Here is a 22,927-nt window from a genome sequence, read left to right as displayed (position 1 = left end):
TACAGAGGCCCTGAAGCACTTCCGTGTTGTTTCATCAGCTGAACATTCCCCTTGAGAGAAACTTGAGATTCCCATGAGATGCTGTGTTTAATTCCATTGTAGTAAATTCCTTTTCATTTCACCAGCAAGGAAGACAGGAGAGGTCCTCCCATTGGCTGAGGTTGTTCTGTAGACTACTCAATACTCAGCCATTTTCTGGACTATGGACTGCTGAAAATCCAAGAAAAGCTCTTTTTGAGAAGAAAACAAAAACGCTGAGCAAAAAAACCTGCTGGTAGCTATTTTTGCCATCCTGGGTAACCTTTTGAGCACGCATATGCAGGAGAGGCAGTAGTAACTGCACCCCTTCAGCATTGGCTGCCAAGCCAAGAGAATGAGCTGCAACAGGAAACAAACCGTTACCTTTTCTGCCCAACCTCAGAGTTTCTCACAACCACCTGTTACAACATCACCACTCATCCACACTGTCCCTTCCACGTTAGCATGACTTATCTTCAACTATGTACCGCAGAAGCCTTTATCTGCCTCCCGTTTCCACACCGCCACTGCATTGCACAGGGTTAGTCCTCATCCTGACCACTTAGACCAGCAACAGCAGATCTCCTCTGACCGGCCACCCAGCTGCTACCTATTGCATCCAGGTGATCCAAAATAGACAGCTTAATGGATGTGCTCGGCCACAGTGGTGTAGGTTGTTTCTGTAGGGGAGAACAGGATCTGTTTAAGAAAAGAAGCTTAAACTCTATGATCCTCTGCTCCACATTAGCTGACTGCAGGGAGTAATAATTCTGAAAGTTCCTTTACTGCCTCCTATTAACCCATATTAACATCTTGTCAAGGCCAAAGTAATGGCTTGTTTCCAAAAAGCATAATACAGCCAGACACTGAAAGAGGATATGTGTTTTCTGCTAACACATCTACCTGATTAAAGAAGCGTAGAGTGGCATTGTTTCTTTTTCCTCCTCACATATTTCCATGTGCTACAGCATGTACAAATGGATTGTCCTTGAGACAAGCGTGCTGCTTATCTAAAGAGGAAAAGCTGGTGTCAGGAGTTCAGGGCACTTGACATATCATAAAATTAGCCTTCAGCAAACAGAGTTGTGAAAAGTCATGTTTAATGCCAGGGTTATATTTACATGTTGAAAAACATTTTGTTTCCCTGCTGTAACAAATTAAAAAATTCTTGCATGCCATTGGCATGAGTGTTGAGTTAGATGCGAATGCTGATACATATTAATCAGCAGCTAACCACCAACAAAACTGATGTTCGTGTGGAGAGGACTAGAAATTGCATGGGGTTGGACAGCCTTTCTGAGTCTTTCCAGTTACCTTTAAAAAATATAAAGGTTGTAGTCTATGGACCCTAAATACAGCTACATACCTACCTGAGAATGTGCCACGGGCACGCTCTTTGGGCTGCCCATTAGTCAACAGCCTCTATTAGCCCTACACACAACAAAAGCTAGAGAAACTCAGTATCGTATTTTACTCTCCCTGACATCCTCACTTGTAGCCCAGTTTCTTTCACTGGAAACCTGGCTTTGCCGGAATGCTATTTCTAATTTTTGTGCTCTTTGACAGTGAATACAGGCTGAGATTTAGGATTCTTTTCTTTGTAGATCCATCAACGTAAGATGACGACTAGATAGCAATAGATGGGCTTGTGCATAGGATCCTGCTATGACATTGTTTTTGCTTGAGGAGGGGATAGAAAATTCTGCTGCACTTCTGTGGTGTTCAGTGATCAGAGGGGTGATCAGATCGTACAGTTTTTAGATCACAGGACAAAAAATTGATATGGTCTACTTTTAGGAAGACTAATATTCTAATAACATGAAATATATGGATGAAAATATGGAAAGTAGGGGTGACAGACCCTTCAACATGAGCAAGAATAAGCCAGAATAGTGAAATCTTTTAAATCTCCCAGTCTAGCAAAAGCTTATCGTGTGATTAATTTTGACAACCGTGGGAGCAATAATCAAACTGTCACACTTACCTAAAAGCCTTCCAAATAGAAACAGATATTTGCTTAAACACTTATTACACACAAACAAATATTTGCATGCTTGCTGGATTGGAGATGCTACTTTTTTTTTTTTTTTTTTTCCCCAAAAATGAAGTTATATAATGAAACACAAAACAAATACATAATCCTGCTGAGGCTGGTATCACAACCACTTTCTGACTTGGGTAAGTAAATATTTCCTCTCTTCTGGAAATAGCAAGTCTTTACAACCTCCTTGTATGCAGCATTGCATATTTAGGCTGTCCAGTCTCAACCTGGAGATAGCTACCTTGTCATGGTAGATCAAATGATCAGCAGGCACAAGCTGATTCTCCAAAAAATGGTGAATAGCTGACCTAGACAATATCGCATTTTGCAAAATCAGTATAAGCAGCAGTTCATAAGCATTGCTTTCCATTTAGGTGCATTTACAATGGAGACACGATGCATTTCTCCTCAGTGATCTGTTTATGCCCTCGGCAGTAAGATTTAAGTGAAAAGTTTAACCCCCCCTCTAAGCTGACAATAACAGTTTGGAGAACCAGAGCCTTGAGTGAAGTTATTTAACCCTCCCACCCTAGAGCAAATCAAAAGATACTGAAAAAAATTGAGGATGAGCCATGTTAGAAGTAGGTTAAATGAGCAACAGAACGGACTTATCAACTAGACAGGAATAATGATAATACTTAGTATCTAGTAAGTATTCTAGTATCTAGTATCTAGTAAGTATTCCGATATTGGAGGAGTACAAACCAGCAGATCTATAAAGGCTTATGTGCAACTGGAGTGAGGATAATCACTGCCTCTTTATGTTTAAGAATACAAGAAAATGTTCTTTAAAATCTAAGATGGACAAAGTACATGTGTGTATTTTAATCCAGAACAAGACCAGGTAAATAACTTATATTCTGCCTTTAAACATCAAAATTGAATGTTAGTAGTGTTTTGACCTCACTGTGTTTTTGCACCCAGAGGGTACTGCAGTTTGAGTTGGTCTGGCTTTCAGCTATATTTCTTAGGGATTCAGGTGACATGTAAAGAACAGGTCTGGGTTAATGCACTGAAATCTGCTGTAGGTGACACAGTTCTGTCCACATGGCAATAGATACTGGGTGTAAAGGACTCTTTTTGTGAAATCTACACTAAACAAAGACTAAAGGTCTTCTTAAGGAAATTAATTCAAGATAGGATCAGCCCATACCCCATTTCCAAAATGATGCTGAACATTCACTTTTCTATACTTCTGTAAAAGTCATTGTGGGTGTTAGCATCTTGGCAGAACTACAGGATTGTCAAATGGTACATTGTCATGGGTTATATTTAGTCATGTGGTAAATAAGATTGCCCTTTATTTGCAATTATCTTATACAGCTGAGAGCTGCCTTTCAAATTTTTTTCTTCTTTTTTTTAAATTTTTGACGAGGGGTGGTCCTTGTATTTTTTTCCTTATGTTTTGTCTTAGCTTCTGAGATTTGAGCCTCCCCTAAGTGATGTGGCATTTTGATCCCAGTGAAGTCATAATAACTCTCGTGCAATATATTATTGAAACAAGTTTTCGGTCTGTTTCCAATTGTCAAACGTAGAGAAAAATGATTTCCAGTAAAGCACATGAACTTATGGAGCAGTTTGCTGGATTGTGACTGGCTTTGGTCTATACTGGATTCAGCTGGTTGTTTTGTTACCGTTTGTCTTGTATTTTTATTACTGTGCGCTGAGATGCATTGCAGCCAGCAGCTTACACATGGGCTGACTGAATAAATAAGGGAAAAGATGATAGCACCCTGAGAATTTAGCAGATGGGGATGACAGTTTCCACCTGGTGTACCTAGGTGGAGGACTTTTCCCTTGCACTCTCCCGCCTGCTGGAGGATGCCACCATTGTTCCCATTTTGCTGACTGTGACCACGAGCAGTCCCAGCTTCTCCAGCAGCTCCAGATAACCCTTTTGATGTATTGCTGGATGGACGGGATTTGCAGTGCCCTGCAGTCCCGCTGATACAAAAATGCCTTTAAGATCCTGCCTTTCCCATCCTAATCTACAAAGGAAACAGGAAAAAGGAACTTAAACTCCCTGTACTCAGACAGCAATGAGACTGTTGCAGCCTGCGCCAGTGCTACAATTTCTTGCCTGTGACTTGTAAACAGCGTACCATGCAGGAGAGGAGTCAACAGTAAACATCGACCCGAGAAAACGATACTCCATGAGTGACTGTAAGAACTGGATGGATATATTTTGGAAAGCATGGACCCTTTAGCACATCTAGTTCTTTATGGATTCAGCCTGATGATTTCAGGTAAGCCTTTGCTTTAGTATCTGTTGTCGACCTGCCATGCCTCTCTTGTTTCTCATGCAACGTGCAGACAAAACTCAGGACTCCCTACTCCTTACTCCAGCACTTACTTGTATTGATCTAAGTATTTGTGTTTGTTTCAGTGAGTCCATTTGTCTCTGTGCAGCACTCTCAAAGAAAGTGCGGGAAGGACTGTGGCCAAGCTGTGGGGAGGATTTAGATACGTGTAGAATCTGCTGCTACCTCTTTATAATTGTTGAAGTCATTTGTTGACACATACAGACATTGCAACAGGGTTTCTTTTCTGCATAAGGGTATTAACATTTTCATAAATTGATAATGTCTTTCCCCAATAATATCTGCTTTAAATACAAACGAAATATTGACGTTTTCTGTGACTGACTTTATGAACTGGGTGTGCAGTAGGAAATGTTGATGTTTCTAGGTATTTCAGTATCTGATTTTAGACAAGTTTTTAGGTAAGATTCTACACTGGACTCGAGATGAAATTCAGTGGACAAAAAGGGCAGAAAAATGCACCTTATATAAGATCAATTAATAACACTTCAAAGACAGATAAATAATGAATCAGTATTGTCACCAAATGTCAGTAGTTCAGTAAGTCAAAAGTTTGTCATAAGAGACATTGCCAGAAACATAGACAGTAAGATTTTATTAACATAAATTAAGTTTATACTATTTGGAGCATTACTGTTGGAGATGCTTTGCTGAAGCTGTCGCAAGCAGAGCCCTGAGAAAACCCGTGGTCTTTCCATCAGGTTCTTAACTGCTCAGTATTTGAGTATTGCTTTCACCATCCCTATTTTGTTTTCTAAACAGTTTATTCTGGGTAACATACCAAGCAAAATCTGTAAAAGAGAAATACAAGTCACAGGATAACCTTAGACTCTTAACTCACTGCTAACCCTTTCATTGAGATATGCATTGGTCTTTGCAGTCCATCTCACAGTAAAAAGGTAAAGTGCTGTAAAACTACAGATTGTCCTACAATGGAAACAAGAAAGTAGAAAGAAAAGGCAGAAGTCCTCATTGCTGTGTAACTTGCTTTACAATTTCCAGATCTTCTTGATTAGCAGCATGTTAATAGCTAAATGAAATTATGAACAAATGAGTCTGAGATGTAACTGTGGCATCTATAAAAGGCTAGAGATTAACACGGGCAAAAAATCTGTTTAAAATCTGTTGAATGCATGTTTGGAAGTATTCTCATTTAGCCATTGCTGTAATAGGCTGCATATTGTTTACCAATTCCTCTTTTGTGGCTTAAGTTTCTTGATTGTTTAGCTGCACATTGATTCAACGTATTCAGCCCTCGAATCACTTCCAGCTTTTCACTTCAAGGAGGTATCTCATGCTGTGAGCATTATGGATGGAGAAGAAAAGAAAGTTCAGTTACCCCAACTCTTTTTCCTTGTCTCTCCTGATTCTCTACATGGTAACATACACCTAAACGGCACAGAAAGCAATCAGCATTCATGAAGTCACATATACCGGAGCAACAGAAGTGGGGTGCAGAGATTAGGTGTAAACAGGGACAGTGCAGACAGCCTGGTTCTTAAGAGCTGCTGGCCCCTGCCTTTTCCACAGGGGCTGCCCGGCGAGGTGTGTGCTGCAGTCACACCCATCTCAATAGATCTGTCAGCTTTCCCGCTTTTGTTTGAGAATGATATCATGTTTCCTGGGGCGAGCGGGGGAAGACAATGCAAGCCCCGCTTTCCTCTAGATACTGCAGGCGGAGCTGAGGAAAGCAGGAATGACATTCCCCGAGCAGGGGAGGATTTACAGACAGTGAACTGGCTTAACCTTGTCCCGATGATCGTCAGCTTCTCTGGGTGTGTTGCTGGGTAGGCACAAAATCCACCCCACCCTTTTCCAACGTGAAGACTGTTGGCTTGGCTCCCATTACGAGAAATGGCCTTAGATTTAATGTCTTCTTTTTTTTCTTTTTTTCTTTTTTTCTTTTTTTTTTTTTAATACCAGTACTCTATTCATAACTAAAGCTAAAGATGTTATTTGGTAGGTAACATTCAAAATACACACAAATGCTCACTTTTGCACGGTATATAGAGTCACTGTTTGCCATAGCAAATGCTTAATTAAACTGACATGGGGTTGAATTTAATCCTCTTGGGATTCTTGAAGCCATACTGAGCATCACCATTTGTTTTTCTTTGGTTGATTCTACTCCAGTGAACATTTTGTGGAATCAAAATTATCCTGGCATCCATCCTGAAGCATGGAGTAAAACACCAAGGTTTTGGCGAGGTACAATCTGCTAAGTCCTGACTAACGGAGAATCACAGACTCACCTATTCCCTTGGAAGGCTGAGCAAAACCAAGAAATTAGTTTCATAACTTGCCTTTTGCTTTTCAGCAAGATCCTCAGGTGGTCTGGAAATTCGCTTGCAGCTTCTTACAGTGGGCTGTAAAATGTTGATATATGAGCCTTATTTTAGCAAGAGGGCCACCATCAGTAGGAGATTTGTGGAAACTAGAAACAATTAAAACCAGTTTCAAGCACATTTCTTTGACTGTTTCTGGCAGGAAACAAATGCATTGTCAGATGCCTCTGCTGTCCAAGACAGACAGAATCTTCTGTGCTATAGCTTTGCTCTAACAATAATCTTAGATTCAGCGGTTTCTAAAAATACTGCACTTTTTTTTTTATGATTAAGCTGTTGGATCTATATATGGTAAAAGTCTCAAAAGGTTATATTAGCCTTTTAAGAAAGGGTAGCAGTGGAGCCAACAGTGCAGTGGCATTCAGTGGTAGCTCTCTATCATCCCTGTTGATGGCTGTGTTTTCTTTGGGAACAGAAGGTGTTCTGAAAAAAAAATAAATAAATTGTATATATTAGTATTATTATGTGGCTCGTTTAAATATCTAGAAAGTTAAGCAGCTTTTGACATACATTGCCAGACACACAAGCACCATTACTAGGGTCTTCAAAATTACAAGAAGTCATAATTTTTTGTTAGACTGGAAAGTTCTAATAATTCTGTTTCAAGACTTGTTTTTCTCTTGTGAGGATTAAATTAACATAAGGAAAACCTGCACTAACCTCTGGTTACTGCATATCTATGACAGTGAGCACGAATGTCATTCTTCCTCTAGTGAAAGGGACGAGGCCTCTGTGAGTATCTTGAAATTTGCTGCTGTCAGACAAGAATGGCACCTGAAATTCAAACAGTCTGTTTGAATGTTTGAAGCCGCAGTTCTGGGGTTTTGAGCCACTCACAGCAAAAGCAGTGGATACAAACCACATTTGAGCTTTTAATCTCAGTTATCTCAAAACTATGCTGACCAGACATTACACTGATACACAACCTTTCAGACACCTAAGTTATCAAGCTACTAATGTGAATTGCAAGAGGAATTTTAAAACAGTTTTCATTCCTTGTTCCTGAGGTGTATTTGATTTGTGAGACACAGCAATGGCGTCTGCCCGCCACACTTAGCTTATTCATCCAGAGGAAACAATGTCCTCCTGCCTTTCTCATGAGTCTGAAATTTACATGGAATTTAAACTCTTCTTGAGATACAGCCTTCATCTATTCCAGAAATGATGGACCTGCCACAGGTTGAGTTGCTGATCTGCTGAATGTAGATATTTCTGCACAGTTCTGTTAGGATAGTCATGACCACAGAATTGATGGATCTGTTTTATGGGAGAAAGAGAGCTGATCTGTTTTAGTTACATTGTTGGTTATATGTTTGGGGGGTGAAAAATAAAGTGTTCTAGCTGTGATCTAATTCACCACTCCCTGACTCTGCAGCTGGAAGCCAAACCAAAGAGCTTCAGCTGGTGCAGGCAGCTCCGTGCACCTACTCTAAGTAGATTTACAGAAGTGGGGTGATTCTCTCCTGTTCTTCTGGGGTGTTTTTTTGCTTTAGAGCTTGCTTTTGATGTGGTGCCTGGTTCAGACCTAGTGAGAGGCAGAGTAGTGCTCAGGAAGCCTGTGCTCCCAAAGACCATTTCAGCAGCTGGAAATAGTCAGAAGTGAAAAGTTGTTGCATCACACCCAGAGGAATCAAATCTGAAAGCGTGAAATGAAGTCACACTGCATTCACAACTGTTAACATATGGTATTGTTTCAGATACAGATTTCATATATAAATTTATACATATATATTGTATTGTTGGAGTATTTAGTCATAATTAAGTGGGTTGGATGGATTACATTTTTGCTGAAATTTAATTTCAGGAAAAAAAGTTGCAACATTTTGCAGAGATGGTCTGATGCCCACAAGAATTTCATCTGGATAGCTTTAGATAGTCAAGAAGGAGCGTAGAAGTCAGAGAGACTGACTGCAGCTGAGCAACTGGCTTTAGGGCAAGGGAGACGTGGAGTTGGTCCTTCAAGTGCCCACAATGAGAATTACTTGGGTTGGAAAGCTGCTTTGTATTGATCACATGGACTTAGCCTGCTTGGCCCAGACCCATCTCTTTAACATGCAAAAACCCAGTTCAGCTTCCCATGGAAGACCAAGAAGTCATCGTGGTGTGGAGGGTGTTGGCCAGGCACAGAAGGAGTGAACCGAAAATGGATGTGCCTGCCACTTGTGTGAGACAGATGCATAGCTCCATGGTCAGCTCCCGCTGTGATGCAAGACCTATCTGGGACTGGGGGGATGAAAATCTTAGGGAAAGTGCAACGAAGAACTGTCCTCAAAAGACAGTGTCTACCCTGCACTAGTGACCAGATCATATTTAGGATGTTGTTCCACTGCGGTTTCAGTGGAGACACATAGCAAAGAACCAGCCTGTGTCTGAACTGGAGACTTTTGTGGAAAGAATTTTAAATGCCAATTGCTTTTAGGGTGCAGGTTTAATAAATGTTCTACAACTAACACCCAAACTAAGAACATACACTATTAATGTTAAACAAGGGTCATATCATAAAAAAGAAAAAAAAAAACCATCAAAATTCCCTTTTTGAAATTCCTCCCTAGGAAATGCAAACACTTTTAGGGTGTGAAGATCTATGGCATTTACTAAGTCCTGAGAGGGTTTTTGAAAGACAGGTTCACAAATGACATTTTTTTTATTCAATAGTAATATATGTAAACTTTTTGTTTCAAGGTTGATGTTTTGCTTGCCTGGTATTTATTTACTATTTGTGTTGTCTCAGATTGTCTAATGAAGTGGCTTGGTTAACTTCCCCTCTGGAGTGTAACAAGTCTCTTTTGACAATGCAGTTCCATCTGCATTTCTGATTGTGCTGGTGATTTTCTCTTGTGTTATCTTCTGGCTGTTCATCCCAGGGCGGCTGCTGGCCAGGCACCTTAGCCTCGTTAGTCACAAACTGTGCTCGTCACCAGAAACATCTCCCACTACTCAGAAAAGTCACTGAGTGGCAAAGTAAGGGTATATTGCTGTACAGGCAATAGCATATTAGAGGGTGTCCATTCAGCAGCTAGTGCTCACAGACACTTCCAGAAAATTAAACTTATGCATGTATCCTGTGAAGACAAATTACCTACATTAATTTGCATGCTTCAGCCTGGCATGTGCAAACAAACAACGTACAGTATACATATGCAGTATACATAGTAGCTTCTTAATGCAACTTACAAGGACCACCCTCGTTATGGACATATTTATTCTTGCTTGCAAGTACTTTCTTGACAGAAGTTTTGCCTAGCTGAACTCCAAGCCTGTCCCACTCGAGCTTTCCCACAATCCTCATCCTTTTTCAGGATTACATAGCATATTGTCAGCTGGTTGTTCAACAAGAAATTTCTGCTATTGTTTTATGCTTTACTTGCTAATGGTCAACCAGGCCTAAGCAGAAGTCATGAAAAAGTGTCTTTCTACATTTTGGTTACTCACACACACACACATTTAGGCACACTCACTGGGGAACCCCCAACAAAGATGCATCAGTGCTTCTTTTCTAGCTTTTTCATCTTTAAAAGGTTGCTTTGATGGGTTGTGAAACAACTGAAATGCGGTAAAAATAATTACATTGTATTTTTCAAGAGGGCAGTTGTTGCATTTCCTTCAGCTTCTCCAGATGTACCCAAGGGCCAGTAAGAAACCATCAGCCCTAGTAGATTTGACAGATTATTTTATTTTTCCCATTTGTGCTCTGGTTTTACAACTACGTAGCAAAATTATGTTCTGTCACTAATTTTTAGTCTGTTATTAGTGTCACAATGCCTTCTGTCCACAAATAGCACCCTATTTCTAAAGGCAGAAGGTATCAGTATTTGAGCTGTGAGCCATCCCACAGCTGCCCAGTAGCATCACAGACTGGGGACAAGGCCTATTGTGACAGGACACGAGGTGATGATTTTAAACTAAATGAGGGGAGATTCAGGCTGGACATGAGGAAGAAATTTTTTCACAATGAGGGTGGTGAAACCCTGGCCCAGGTTGCCCAGAGAGGTGGTAGATGCCCCATCCCTGGAGACATCCCAGGCCAGGCTGGACGGGGCTCTGAGCAACCTGAGCTGGGTGAAGATGTCCCTGCTCATGGCAGGGGTTGGACTAGATGAGCTTTGAAGGTCCTTTCCAATCCAAATTATTCTATGATTATATTACAAGATACAAGCAGCAAGATTCTTTCTATGGACAACAAGAAATGTTTCATTAGGAAACTTGAATTTTCAGTCATTTACGAGCTGGTTTTCAGTAGCTGCTTTTTCTGGTTTGGTTGTGTTTTTTTTTTTTCCATTTCGTTTTCCCTGCTGCTGTTGTGTGGCAGAGAACCTTAATCTCTTGGGGTAATAATAACTCCAGCTTTGTTTTCCTGTGGAGGACTGAGCTGCCAGGGGAGAACTTGACTCACTGGGAGAAATTACATGAGCTGCTGCTGTCTTTGCATCCCAGATGAAGTTTCCAGGCCACAAAGAGGCTACAGACCTATAAAATTAATATGTGATTTCAAGGCCACCCCAAATTATTTATTTTTGCAGAGAATGAACAAAAAGTAGCAAAGATTGATGAGAGAAACAGAAACATTCTCATAGAAAAGCCTAGGAATTGTGAGCTGGGTGAGCACATGGTGAGATGGAATGAAAACTGGCTGGACAGCAGAGCTCAGAGGGTTGTGATCAACAGTACAGTGTCTGGTTGGAGGCCTGTAGTTAGTGGGGTTCCCCACAGGTCAAAACTGGCTCCAGTCCTGTTCAACCTGTTCATAAGTCACAGAATCACAGAATGTCAGGGATTGGAAGGGACCTGAAAAGATCATCCAGTCCAATCCCCCTGCCAGAACAGGAACACCCAGATGAGGTTACACAGGGATGTGTCCAGGTGGGTTTTGAATGTCTCCGGAGAAGGAGACTCCACAACACCCCTGGGCAGCCTGTTCCAGTGTCTGTCACCCTCACTGAGAAGAAGTTTCTTCTCAAATTTAAGTGGAACCTCCTGTGTTCCAGTTTGCCCATTGCCCCTTGTCCTACCATTGGCTGTCACCGAGAAGAGCCTGGCTCCATCCTCACAACACTCACCCTTTACATATTATTGAGGTCACCCCTCAGTCTCCTCTTCTCCAAGCTAAAAAGCCCCAGCTCCCTCAGCCTTTCCTCATAAGAGAAATGCTCCACTCCCTTCAGCATCTTCATTGCTCTGCACTGGACTCTCTCCAGCAGTTCCCTGTCCTTCTGGAACTGAGGGGCCCAGAACTGGACACAATATTCCAGATGTGGTCTCACCAGGGCAGAGTAGACGGGAAGGAGAACCTCTCTGACCTGCTAACTACGCCCCTTCTAATACACCCCAGGATGCCATTGGCCTTCCTGGCCACAAGGGCACAGTGCTGGCTGATGGTCATCCTGCTGTCCACCAGGACCCACAGGTCCCTTTCCCCTACACTGCTCTTTAATAGGTCATTCACCAACTTGCACTGGAAACTGGAGTTGTTCTTGCCCAGATGCAAGACTCTTACCCTTGCCCTTATTATATTTCATTAAATTTTTCCCCACCCAACTCTCCAGCCTGTCCAGGTCCCGCTGGATGGCAGCACAGCCTTCTGGTGTGTCAGCCACTCCTCCCAGCTTAGTGTCATCAGCAAACTTGCTGACAGTGCACTCTATTCCCTCATCCAAATAACTGATGAATATATTGAATAGCACTGGTCCCAGTACTGACCCTTGAGGCACTCCACTAGATACAGGCCTCCAGCTAGACTCTGTCCCATTGGCCACGACTCTCTGGCTTCTTTCCTTCAGCCAGTTTGCAGTTCACCTCACTACCCGATCATCCAGACCACACTCCCTCAGTTTAGCTGTGAGGATGCTGTGGGAGATGGTGTCAAATGCTTTACTGAAATCAAGATAAACCACATTGATTGCTTTGCCATCATCTATCCACTTGGTTATGTCCTCATAAAAGGCAATGAGTTTGGTCAAGCACGGCTTCCCCTTGGTGAAGCCGTGTTGACTGCCCCTAATGACCCTTTTATCCTTGATATGCCTTGAGATGGCACCAAGAATAAGTTATTCCATCACCTTTGCATGGATGGAGGTGAGGCTGACCCATCTATAGTTACTCGGTTCCTCTTTCTTGCCCTTTTTGAAGACTGGAGTGACATTTGGTTTCCTCCAATCCTCGGGCACCTCTCCTGTTTTCCATGACTTAGCAAAGATGATGGAGAGTGGTCCAGCAATGACCTCAGCCAGCTCTCTCAGCACCTGCGGGTGCATCCCATCTGGACCAGTAGATTTATGGATGTCCAGATTGCTTAATTGGTCCCTAAACCAGTCCTCATCAACCGAGGCAAACTCCTCCAGTGTCCTGACTTCCTCTGGGGCCTCAGGGGTACAGGGCTCCCCAGGACAGCCTCCAGCAGAGTAGACAGAGACAAAGAAGGCATTCAGTAATTCTGCCTTCTCTGTATCTTCTGTCACCAGGGCACCCACCCTATTCATCAGTGGGCCTACATTGCCTCTAGTGTTAATTTTATCTGTCATGTATTTGAAAAAGCTCTTTCTGTTGTCCTTGACTGCTCTCGCAAGGTTTAATTCTAAGGAGTGTTTAGCTTTCCTAGTTGCCTCCCTACATTCTCTGACAACAGCCTTATATTCTTCTCAAATGGCCAGCACCTCCTTCCATGATCCGTAAACTCTCCTCTTCCACTTGAGCTTACCCAGCAGTTCCCTGTTTAGCCACACAGGTCTCCTGGCTCCCTTCCTTGACTTCCTACATGTCGGGATGCTCTGATCTTGAGCTTGGAAGCAGCAGTCCCTGAATGCCAACCAACTATCTTGGGCCCCTTTACCTTCAAGTACCCTTTCCCACAGGATTTCCCCTAGCAATTGCTTGAAAAGGCCGAAGTTGGCCCTACTGAAGTCCAGGGTTGTGATTCTGCTTGGCATTCTGTTCCTGCCATATGAGATCCTGAACTCCACCATTTCATGGTCTCTGCAACTAAGGCAGCCCTCGGCCTTTACCGCTTCAACCAGACCCTCCTTGTTAGTGAGCATGAGGTCCAGCAGTGCACCTCTCCTAGTCAGCTCCTCCACCATCTGCATGAGGAAGTTATCATCAAGGCACTGGAGGAACCTCCTGGACTGTGGCTGGCTGGCTGAATGGTCCTTTCAGCAAACATCAGGGAAGTTAAAATCACCCACAACAACCAGGGCCTGTGACTGTGAGGCCACTCTCAGCTGCCTGTAGAAGGCCTCATCAACTTCCTCAGCCCAATCTGGTGGCCTGTAATAGACACCCACAACAGTGTCACCCCTGCCAGCCTGCCCCTTAATTCTCACCCACAGACTCAACTCGCTCCTTATCTGCCCCTGGACAGTACCCAATACATTGACTTCTTCATATTTCACTTGCATTATTTCCATCCTGATTATCTTTCAAATAGGCTAATTAGTTAATTGAAAGAAAAAAGCAATGTAATTTATTCAGTACCTTACTAATAATTAAGCAAATTCTATACTTTTTCAACAAAATTCTTTATGTGATTGCCATTTGTATTCCTAAACAATAATTTTAACTATGTGGTTTTATACATAAAGAACACAATCAAGGAGGGTGCAGCTGAGCTTGTAACTATGGAACAAGACACAAAGAGAAATACTACGAGAAAGGCTATATAGCAATTGAGGTTTGTTCTGAACAAAAACCTTATTCTTTGAAGCAGAGGGAGTGCTTGTTTTTTAAGATACTTGAAGGAGGAGGGGTTGATGAGTTGACACAGACTGGGACACACATTTCCATCAGTTTCAAAATTATTTTTGAATCCTGTAGCGAGTGTTATATGTAACTGACTGTTTTACTTTCAGCATAACAACAAACCTAAACTAAGTACAGATTCTGTATTTATTCCCTGTTAGTATAGTACCTATGTGTTTTATATTCACATTCACAGATGGTCAATAGCAGAAATAATTTGTTTTCCAAGCAATAACAACAAAAAATAAGAATTTCTTAAGCATTTCAAATTACAGCACCTTTTATTCTCCTTGCTTTACCTGATTAAAAAAGGGTGGAATTTACTGGAATTTTCTGCTCTCCCCTTTTCTCTTAAATATTTAGTACTTTAAAAGTATTACTCTTTCCTCTTACGTCTTACCACAGCTCTTTTTCCTCTGTTATGCTCCAAAAGCCAAGGGAAGGACTTTCAGCTTGTAGTCACTTCAAGCAGTTAACAATAAAGCTGTACAAGTATGAGGAAAATTAATACATCATTAGATGTCTAAACAATTTATTTCCTTCCACTGCTACTCAGTATTAATTAATAGCTGAAACATTTACTCAGAACTTTATATTCTCAATACACCTTGTGAATACGGCCTAATGATTAAATACGTGCTTAGGGGGCAATGGGGTACAGTTGTCCTTTACCTTGGTGGAGCTGTTTGTTGTGGTAGGGGAGTCTTGGCCACTCCACAGTACTGAACACTTTTCCAATTAACAGTCAACTTTGCAAAGGCCTCACATTAAGTAGAAGTCATCTTGAATATAATATTTCCATGATTTCCTGGGGTCTAGACAAGGGTTAACAATGTTAATCCGGAAGCATTTAAGCAGGAACTTTCTGAGAGCAGGAACTTTCTGAGACAAAGGACAAATCATAACACTTTTCTGTTCTTGTAAGACTTGCTTTGTGCACTCATCTGTGGCATTAAAATACCTCAGCTAAGAGACCATGGCATTGTTTTATTCACAAACTAGTGTCTAGCACCAACTCTGATCTAGGTAAATGATGTTTTAAAGCTTATCAGAGACTTTCTTGCTCTTAGAGCAGACCTGTGTTTGGGACGTGTTCCAGGGAATTTCTGAGAGCTGTTTCTTCCAGCTGGATCTGACTTTGTTTTCTTGGTGCAATGCAGCACAAAAACCATGATGTCTCCGTGCCCGTATAAGTGGCATTTTGGCAGCGAATGAGAACACACAGGGGCTGCAGAGGCAGTGTGATAATCACTTATTCTCTGTTCAGGACAATTTCCCCAGGTAAATCTGTACTAGAGAACTGTGAATGATACAGCCAGTTATTACCTGGCAAGAGTGACCACAATCCTGTAGTTAAGAGTGGGCCAAGAGCAACTGCAAAGGTCTCCTTGCGTTCCTTTTGTTGTCTGAGTTATAGTGCGTGGGCTATTATGTAAACTTATTGGTTTAGAGGATGCCATTTTCCCTGTGCTGGAAAGGCTCAAAGCACAGAACCACAATGAGCGTGTCTCATAAACACAGGGCGATAAATCCTATTTGCATGGTATCTCCTGTCTCCAGCATTAGCCTTCTGCAAGTGCTCTCAAAGCCTAGTTGCACACACAGCAAATTGCCTTCCTGATAAGGTCAGGTCTTCAAGGACCAGGGCAGGAGTCAAAGGATTTTTTAAGGAAGCACAGAGGATTGTCGCTGGTACAGAGACAGGCTGTTTCCTGTCTGTATTTTTTGTGCTTTTCTAAGAGAGCTAAATCCTGTTGTCCTTACTTGGTCCTTATATACTCAAAGTCTCATTAACATCAAGGGTTTGATTTGCCTAAGTTTTGCAAGACCAGGTAAATTAATTTTTAGCAAGCACAGTTGTGGTAGTTTAAGTTGCATTACCAGGAAGAGATACTGTAGGAATCCCTAAGCAGAAAGCATATGTGCATTTTAAAGCTTTCTGTTGATTCTGTCTAGTTGATTTGGTTTGTTTTGATTCTTTTTTTCACTGATTGAGGGAAGCATCTCCCAGTGGAGTTAAAGAAAGCCTTGCTATCACCTCAGAGGCCTTAGGCTGACTTTAAAATGCCAGTCCTGTTACATTCTGAGTTGAATGAGTGAGTTGACTTCAAGCCAATGTGCTGCTAGGGTGCTTGCTTTTTTGTTTGTTTTTGTTTGTTTGTTTGTTTGTTGTTTTTGTTTGTTTTGTTGTTGTTGGTGGTGGTGGTTTTTTGTTTGTTTGTTTCCAAAATACACCTAAAGTATAGCTTTTCTCAGTGCAAAAATGTAATTTGGATATATTTTAATTTCTGCTTGCAATATATTTCAGCTGTTAAACTTCAGCTGCCAAATCATGCTTGACATATGATTTTATACTTATACATAGACATTACTCCTTTTTAGATAAAGAAAAGCCTTCTATTGTTTCTCCTGGAAGACATGAAACTCCATTTGTGCTCCATCTGCCTCACACACGTGTCTGAGTCACTCTACAGTGTTTAATATGGAAAAAAAAACCCACCTATGTTTAGACAATCAATCAGAACACTATCCATCCACCACTGGCTAAATTTCGATTCATCTGGAATAATCACAACCATAAATAAGTAATACCCGTGAGCTATGGTTGTTCTACAACTTGTTTATGTGATTTGTATTGCTAGCAAGAAACAGAAAAGCATGCGGCAAATGCCCTGAATCTGATGTGATATTGCTTTGCTATGTCTTGCATAGGGATCAAAGGCGACATGAAACCTAGTCCTCAAAACTCAGACTTAACCTATTGCTTTTTCTCAGCTTATTAAAAGGTTGAGATGCAGGTGGGGAAAGAGTTGTTATTTTCACCTTTCAATCTGTGTGGGAAGTCAGAGGAACAGATAAGTGCTAGAGAAGTGGAACTGGAGCCCTGGATGAGCAGCCATCCCTTGAACAGGAACACGGGCCAAAACCTCTGTTTTAGAAAGATAGTGGCAGCTCTGTGCCCTGTAGATGCTGGGCAGAAACACCAAAATGTTTCGGTTCTGATCTGTAGCACCCTGTCTGACCTCAACACAGATAATCATGTCCAGTCGCGGAGTTTGGATCCAGATTTGATCCTGAGTTTCACAAAAGCTTGCAAAAATCAGGATCTTGCAGTTTATGATTTAAGAATATCTCTACGTGGCACATGATCCTTGCTGATATGACATGAAGCCCTCTGCTTTCAGTGTTGGTAACTGCTGTATTACATTTGCTGTATTACATCTGCCTTCAGCTGATGCATCAGACCCATAGCGAGAGCACAAATGTTCCTCATATATAAGTAAAAACATTGAGATAAATGCCCTATAAAATGAATGCATGGCCTCACTTCTACCACGTATTTATTTGACTTTGTTGAAAAGATTTATTTTTGTAACATGCAGCAGGATGCACTGACTTCGCTGACCTGAAGCTTTATGCAATAGTTCAACAGCTGTTGCATCCTTTCCAGAAGGTTTCATTTCTTCTTTATGTAACTACAAGTTATCTGGGCTGGCACATTAAAGGGTGGTACCCGTGGCTGGGTGTGGTGTCAGCGTGCTGCCAAGATACTTCAGTCCCTAGAGTGGTTGCTGGCATTGAAAGCAGAGGACCTCCTCCCTTGGCCCCACCTCTGCACAGACACACGCAAAGGCTGCAGCCAGCACTGAGACCTTTCAACCTCCCTTATCTAAGACTATACCCCTTCCTTCCAATCAGAGAAACATTTGGAAGCTGAGCGGCACTAAACATTGGGCCTCTCTGCGTAAATACAAAATATACTTGTATCCAAAGCAGGAAAATAGATGTGATGAATAAAAGAAATCAATGATTCTTCCTGTTTCAGCTGGAAAAAATGTTACTGTTTCCCTTCTCCTTACCCTGAATTTCAAAAGTAAAGGGAAACGCCTGCTATTTGCAAATTGTTGATTATAGCTGTATTTCCCTCCTGCTATGCGCATTTGAACAACTAAATCTGTAGCAGTCTGCCAGAGACTGCTTTAATTAGGGTTGTATCTAACATTTTCAAAGAACTCCCATCTTTGTGTACTTCTGGATGTTCTGTTGATCAAAGGCAGCCACTTCGACTGCTTCAAACCTAACCTCATAAAAAATGTCTTTACTGGTGCTGCCAACCAGCTCTTTGCTCTGAGAAAGCTTCTTTGGGCCACAGTTCTTGCCAGTGTCTGTTAGGGCTTCGAATGGTTAACATGTGAATTGTTATGAAATCATTAATCTAAATTCATAAAACAGCCGAAAAATACTCCAAGTGCTCAAAGTGCTACCAGTTCTTATAACTGAAAGACATACCAACTTTACATCAATTCATATGCAGTAAATCCATGTAAAGGACATAAAAGAGACATTAAACTGACAATCTTATGATCTACTGACTCTATCACCCGCAAAGCATCCTACTTGCATTTATGTACACATCTAACTATTGAAGGATCTGTGCTTCTGCAACTCAGGTTTTCTCTGGGCTTCTGCATCAGCTCCTTAAAGAAATCCCACAAGTTTGCAAGGTTTATTTCCTCTTCTGAGAAAAACAAGGTCCAGCTGTTTATGACATAAAAAGCGAAACCTGAAGTCAGTATAGCAGAATAGTTAATCTACAGTCTTCATATTTTGCACAAAAGCTGTGCAAGACCCAAGCCAGAGAAGCCCAGAGTACTGGGTGAAACAGCTTGTCGGGAGATTTGATCGGCCACATACTCCAACTCTGCAGTAAATTTTTTTCACTTGCTGCTTTTTTTCCATAGGTAAAGTGGAAGCAGCACTGGACCTCATACTGATCAATTCATTCCCTCTGGTGGGCAACTCCGAGACATCACTTATCTGTATCACTTCCAAATGGCGTTCCCGTGAGTCCATCACGATAGACCGAGACCAGGACGATGTGACAAACCAGCACCGGGAACCACTGGAGGTTAATGAAGATTCGAAGAGAGCAACAGCCAAAACAGTGGTGTGGAAGAGGGAACAGGCCAGTGAAACTATTGGAGCATATTACTGTGAAGGGAAACTCAAGGACGAGGTGACAAGGATACACACCATGAAGATGCCACTGCAAGGTACTGTATGGTGGTCAGATCTGAATTTTGCATGTCACTGCTTGCAGACTGACAGTTATCCCTGGCTGACACAGGTGGGCGCAAACGTGGCTCCAGAGCAGGCAAAGCAGTCTGGAGTAAACAAAAATAGACTCAGTTTAAGCCCATGTTTGTTGAGGTTTTTACTAAAGTGCAGAGGCAACTGGTTGATGCTAGATGCTAGTCATTTCCTTGTGGAAGTTAGTCAGGCATCTGTAGGTATTCTGCCTGTATCTGGCTACTGCCAGGAGCACAAAGTCAGGTGGCAAATACAGTAAGTACCGTCCTCACTGACCCCATGAAATAATATATCCAGTAACTCCTGCACTGTTTTTTTCACATCCCAGACCCTTAATCTCTAAACATGCTTCCATTTTAAAGTCTTGACAGGTCTGAGATGTAGATAACTAGACATCACTATCTTTAAAAAAAATAAAAATTAAAAATTGTGTAACTGGAGCCTAGAAAATAAGTGCCTTGCCTAAGGTTAAGTAAAACTACAGATGAGCAACACTGGATCTGCACAGTCTGTGTCAGTATGAAAAAAAAATCAGCCCAACACTGGAAAGAAACTCCAGGAAAGTTTCCCAAAATCTAAGAACGCTATTCACGAAAATCCATTATGGATTTTACTGTTAACTGCTTTTTGTTTTAAGCCTATGCACAGTAGAAAAAGTAGAAAAAGCAAATACAGCAGAGAGAGGGTGGGATGAGATGGTGGGATTTCCAAGGTCCAGCACTCCAGCCATTAAATTAGATTTTCTTTTATGCAAAATTTTACTTGTTTGTGGACCTCATTAAACTTCTTGGACAAGTTGCAAACCAGAGATCACCATAAACTGCAGGGAAGTGCAAGAAATTTTGGCTAATTTTCTGCAACAAATCAAGCATTCAAAACTTCAGCAGATTTTTAGTAGACTTCACTGTATTGCTAATGTTTTATGCTACAGTAGCTGGTCTCTGAAGAGACTTGACACTGTAAATCTTTCTTTATAAGGTTTTAGTAAGAGCAAATGGAAGTGTTCTTATCTCCTAAAGTTACAGCTAGTGTCTATTTATTGCTTTTAGTATGCAAACGTTGGAAGCAAGGTAGGCAGGACAAGTGTGCTTTTGTTTGGCTTATGTTTTCTCTGACCAAATGTAGTCTTTGAAGGGTTGGACTGGTCACCAAGAAAGCTCTGCAGATGCAGGCTGACAGTTCCATTGTTTCAAAGGAGGCTGCAGTGAGGAGGAGATAAGATAACAGTCCATGGAAAGTGGATGTGACCCTGCCTGTGGCAGAATGCCAGTGAGCTGAGCACACGTCTGGCCATCATGTAGAACAACATCCATGAGTGGAAGAGTGTCTTGTGAATCAGCCAGGTTTTTGCAATTGGTATCTGTGGATCTAGGAGCAGGAAATGTAAAATAATCAAACTTTGAGAGCTTCCTATGTGACAGAAATTGTTCTAACCAGAAATTACACAGCATTCATGCCAAAGATAGGTAGATTTCTTTGAATAATTTCTGGGTTTGAATCCATTTTTCAGATTGTCTTTGTAAAATCTTTCACTGACAAAATTTGAGCTAGCAACGTGCCAGTGAAACCGTATAATCTAAGCAGGCTAGATGGGTGAGAAAGAGGCACAGCAAAAATTCTCAAAGCTGTGGAAGTGCACAGAAAGGGGAGGGAGAGGTCAGTGAAGGACTGTGAGGTTTGGCAAAGTATCTGCAGCTGGAAAACAGGCCTTTTTCCCCTTTACTGTCATTGTCTGAATAATTTTTAGAGGCAGAATGTGTTTTTCAACACCAAAATTTGAGCAAGAGGTGAAATGTGCAGCTTCTTACTGACGACAAAAAAGGCACAGGAAGGAGCAGCACTTGAGAAAATCCAGCCACTGTTTTGCAGCCTCAGGGTAAAAAGTTGCTGAAACTCTCAGTAAGCATTAATCTCTTGGGTAGCCCCACTGCCTGATTATGTACCTATCATCAGATATGCAGATACAGTGAAGATTTCTGCTGTATAGTAGGTAATAATTACAGGTTCATTTTTCTGTTTCACTCTACAGATATGCCGTCCTCCTGAATTATTTATATTTTAGCATTATGGTTACACATGTAATATTCACACATGTGACAAGAGGAAACAGGTTATACTTCATATATGTATGGGGAATAATGGTTATAGTGTATGCAGCACACGTATCTAGAACAAAACACTACATAGCCTGTTCTGCATCTATCTAAATATAATCTCTGCAATTTCTCTACACAATAATTGTGTATTTCCATATATACAGTTGAGTTTTCCCCCACAGAAACCCTCTAGAGCAGGCAACGGGACAATAATGGAAATGCTAGCAACAGAGTGTGATGGCAACTCAGTTCATTATGTCTCTATAAGGAATTGGCACACTGAAGATATGAAATCATAAAATACAAGTCACGATCTAAAAATACATCAGAACTGAGCCCACCAAGGCGTATGCATTCCTTTCCATTGCAACAATACTCTGAATAAAAAGTATTGTGGTTAAGCTAAATGACATACAAAGAAAATGGGAAAACAAAAAGTTTAATATTTTGTTAAAACAATTATTAATGCCTCACTAAATGTGGTCCAAAAAACACTGCAACTGAACCACTTTGGATCGTTTGTAACTAGCAATTCATTTTTGGGAAAGCTGTTGAATTTTCTTTTTGTAAATAGATCATGATTTTCACCATCCATTTGTTGTTCATAAATAACTTCTAACTTGGGAGCTGACAGCAAGTCAGGACTGCCCTCAGTTTTTGTTTGTCTGTTTCTAACGAGATCATGTTTCATTATTCTGTAGTAGAATTCTCTGTTTCTCTAAATTCAGATACCAGTGCCTAAGTAACATGGCAAATGCTCGGCAGGTTCCCATGCACGTGCTTATTATCATGCAGGAAGAGTCCAGCTGAAATCAATTGGATAGCACTTACAAAGGAACAAAAATACATGGCAGAGGCTCAGAGAGCATAAACACTAGAATGGCACAGGGGAAGGAAATTCCATTCTACAAAGAAATGTGAGTTTTCAATAGTTTTCTTACTGCCAATCAGAAATAAAACATCAAAATGTCAAAATTCTCAAGGACATCAAAGTCTGGAAGAGAGGTTGGCTTGACTTGATAGAAAGGTCTTCATTTTTACTCACATTTTCTTTAATTTTCTATCATATAACATGAACGTTTTGATTTTTAATTGAAATGCCATTCTGAAATTGAAGTATTAAAACGTTCTTTGCCCAAATATTGCAGGATTACTGCTCTTTTTTCCCCCTCATATTTTACAACATAATATTGTGGAGATACAGTTTCAGTCTCATACAAGCTTTGATGTAGCATATACCTGCTCATTTTTTACAAGTCTATTACATATATAAAATAAAATTTG

The 22,927-nt window shown here is 41.2% G+C and overlaps 1 protein-coding gene across 1 annotated transcript in view; it reads left to right on the top strand.

Annotated features, from left to right (window-relative positions):
• Nucleotides 1-3,900: 3,900 nt before the first annotated feature.
• TEK (TEK receptor tyrosine kinase) overlaps nucleotides 3,901-22,927 on the top strand; it is a 46,130-nt gene continuing 27,103 nt past the window's right edge. The window contains exons 1-2 of the mRNA XM_065046311.1: nucleotides 3,901-4,305; nucleotides 19,199-19,510. Coding sequence (XP_064902383.1) covers nucleotides 4,254-4,305; nucleotides 19,199-19,510 — 364 coding nt within the window. The 5' untranslated portion in view covers nucleotides 3,901-4,253. The remainder of the gene's footprint in view (nucleotides 4,306-19,198; nucleotides 19,511-22,927) is intronic.

Source organism: Columba livia, chromosome Z, assembly GCF_036013475.1.
Source record: "Columba livia isolate bColLiv1 breed racing homer chromosome Z, bColLiv1.pat.W.v2, whole genome shotgun sequence".
Taxonomy (NCBI): Eukaryota; Metazoa; Chordata; class Aves; order Columbiformes; family Columbidae; genus Columba; species Columba livia.
Note: the sequence above shows the minus strand (reverse complement) of the source record. Positions and strands in the feature narration are given on the sequence as shown.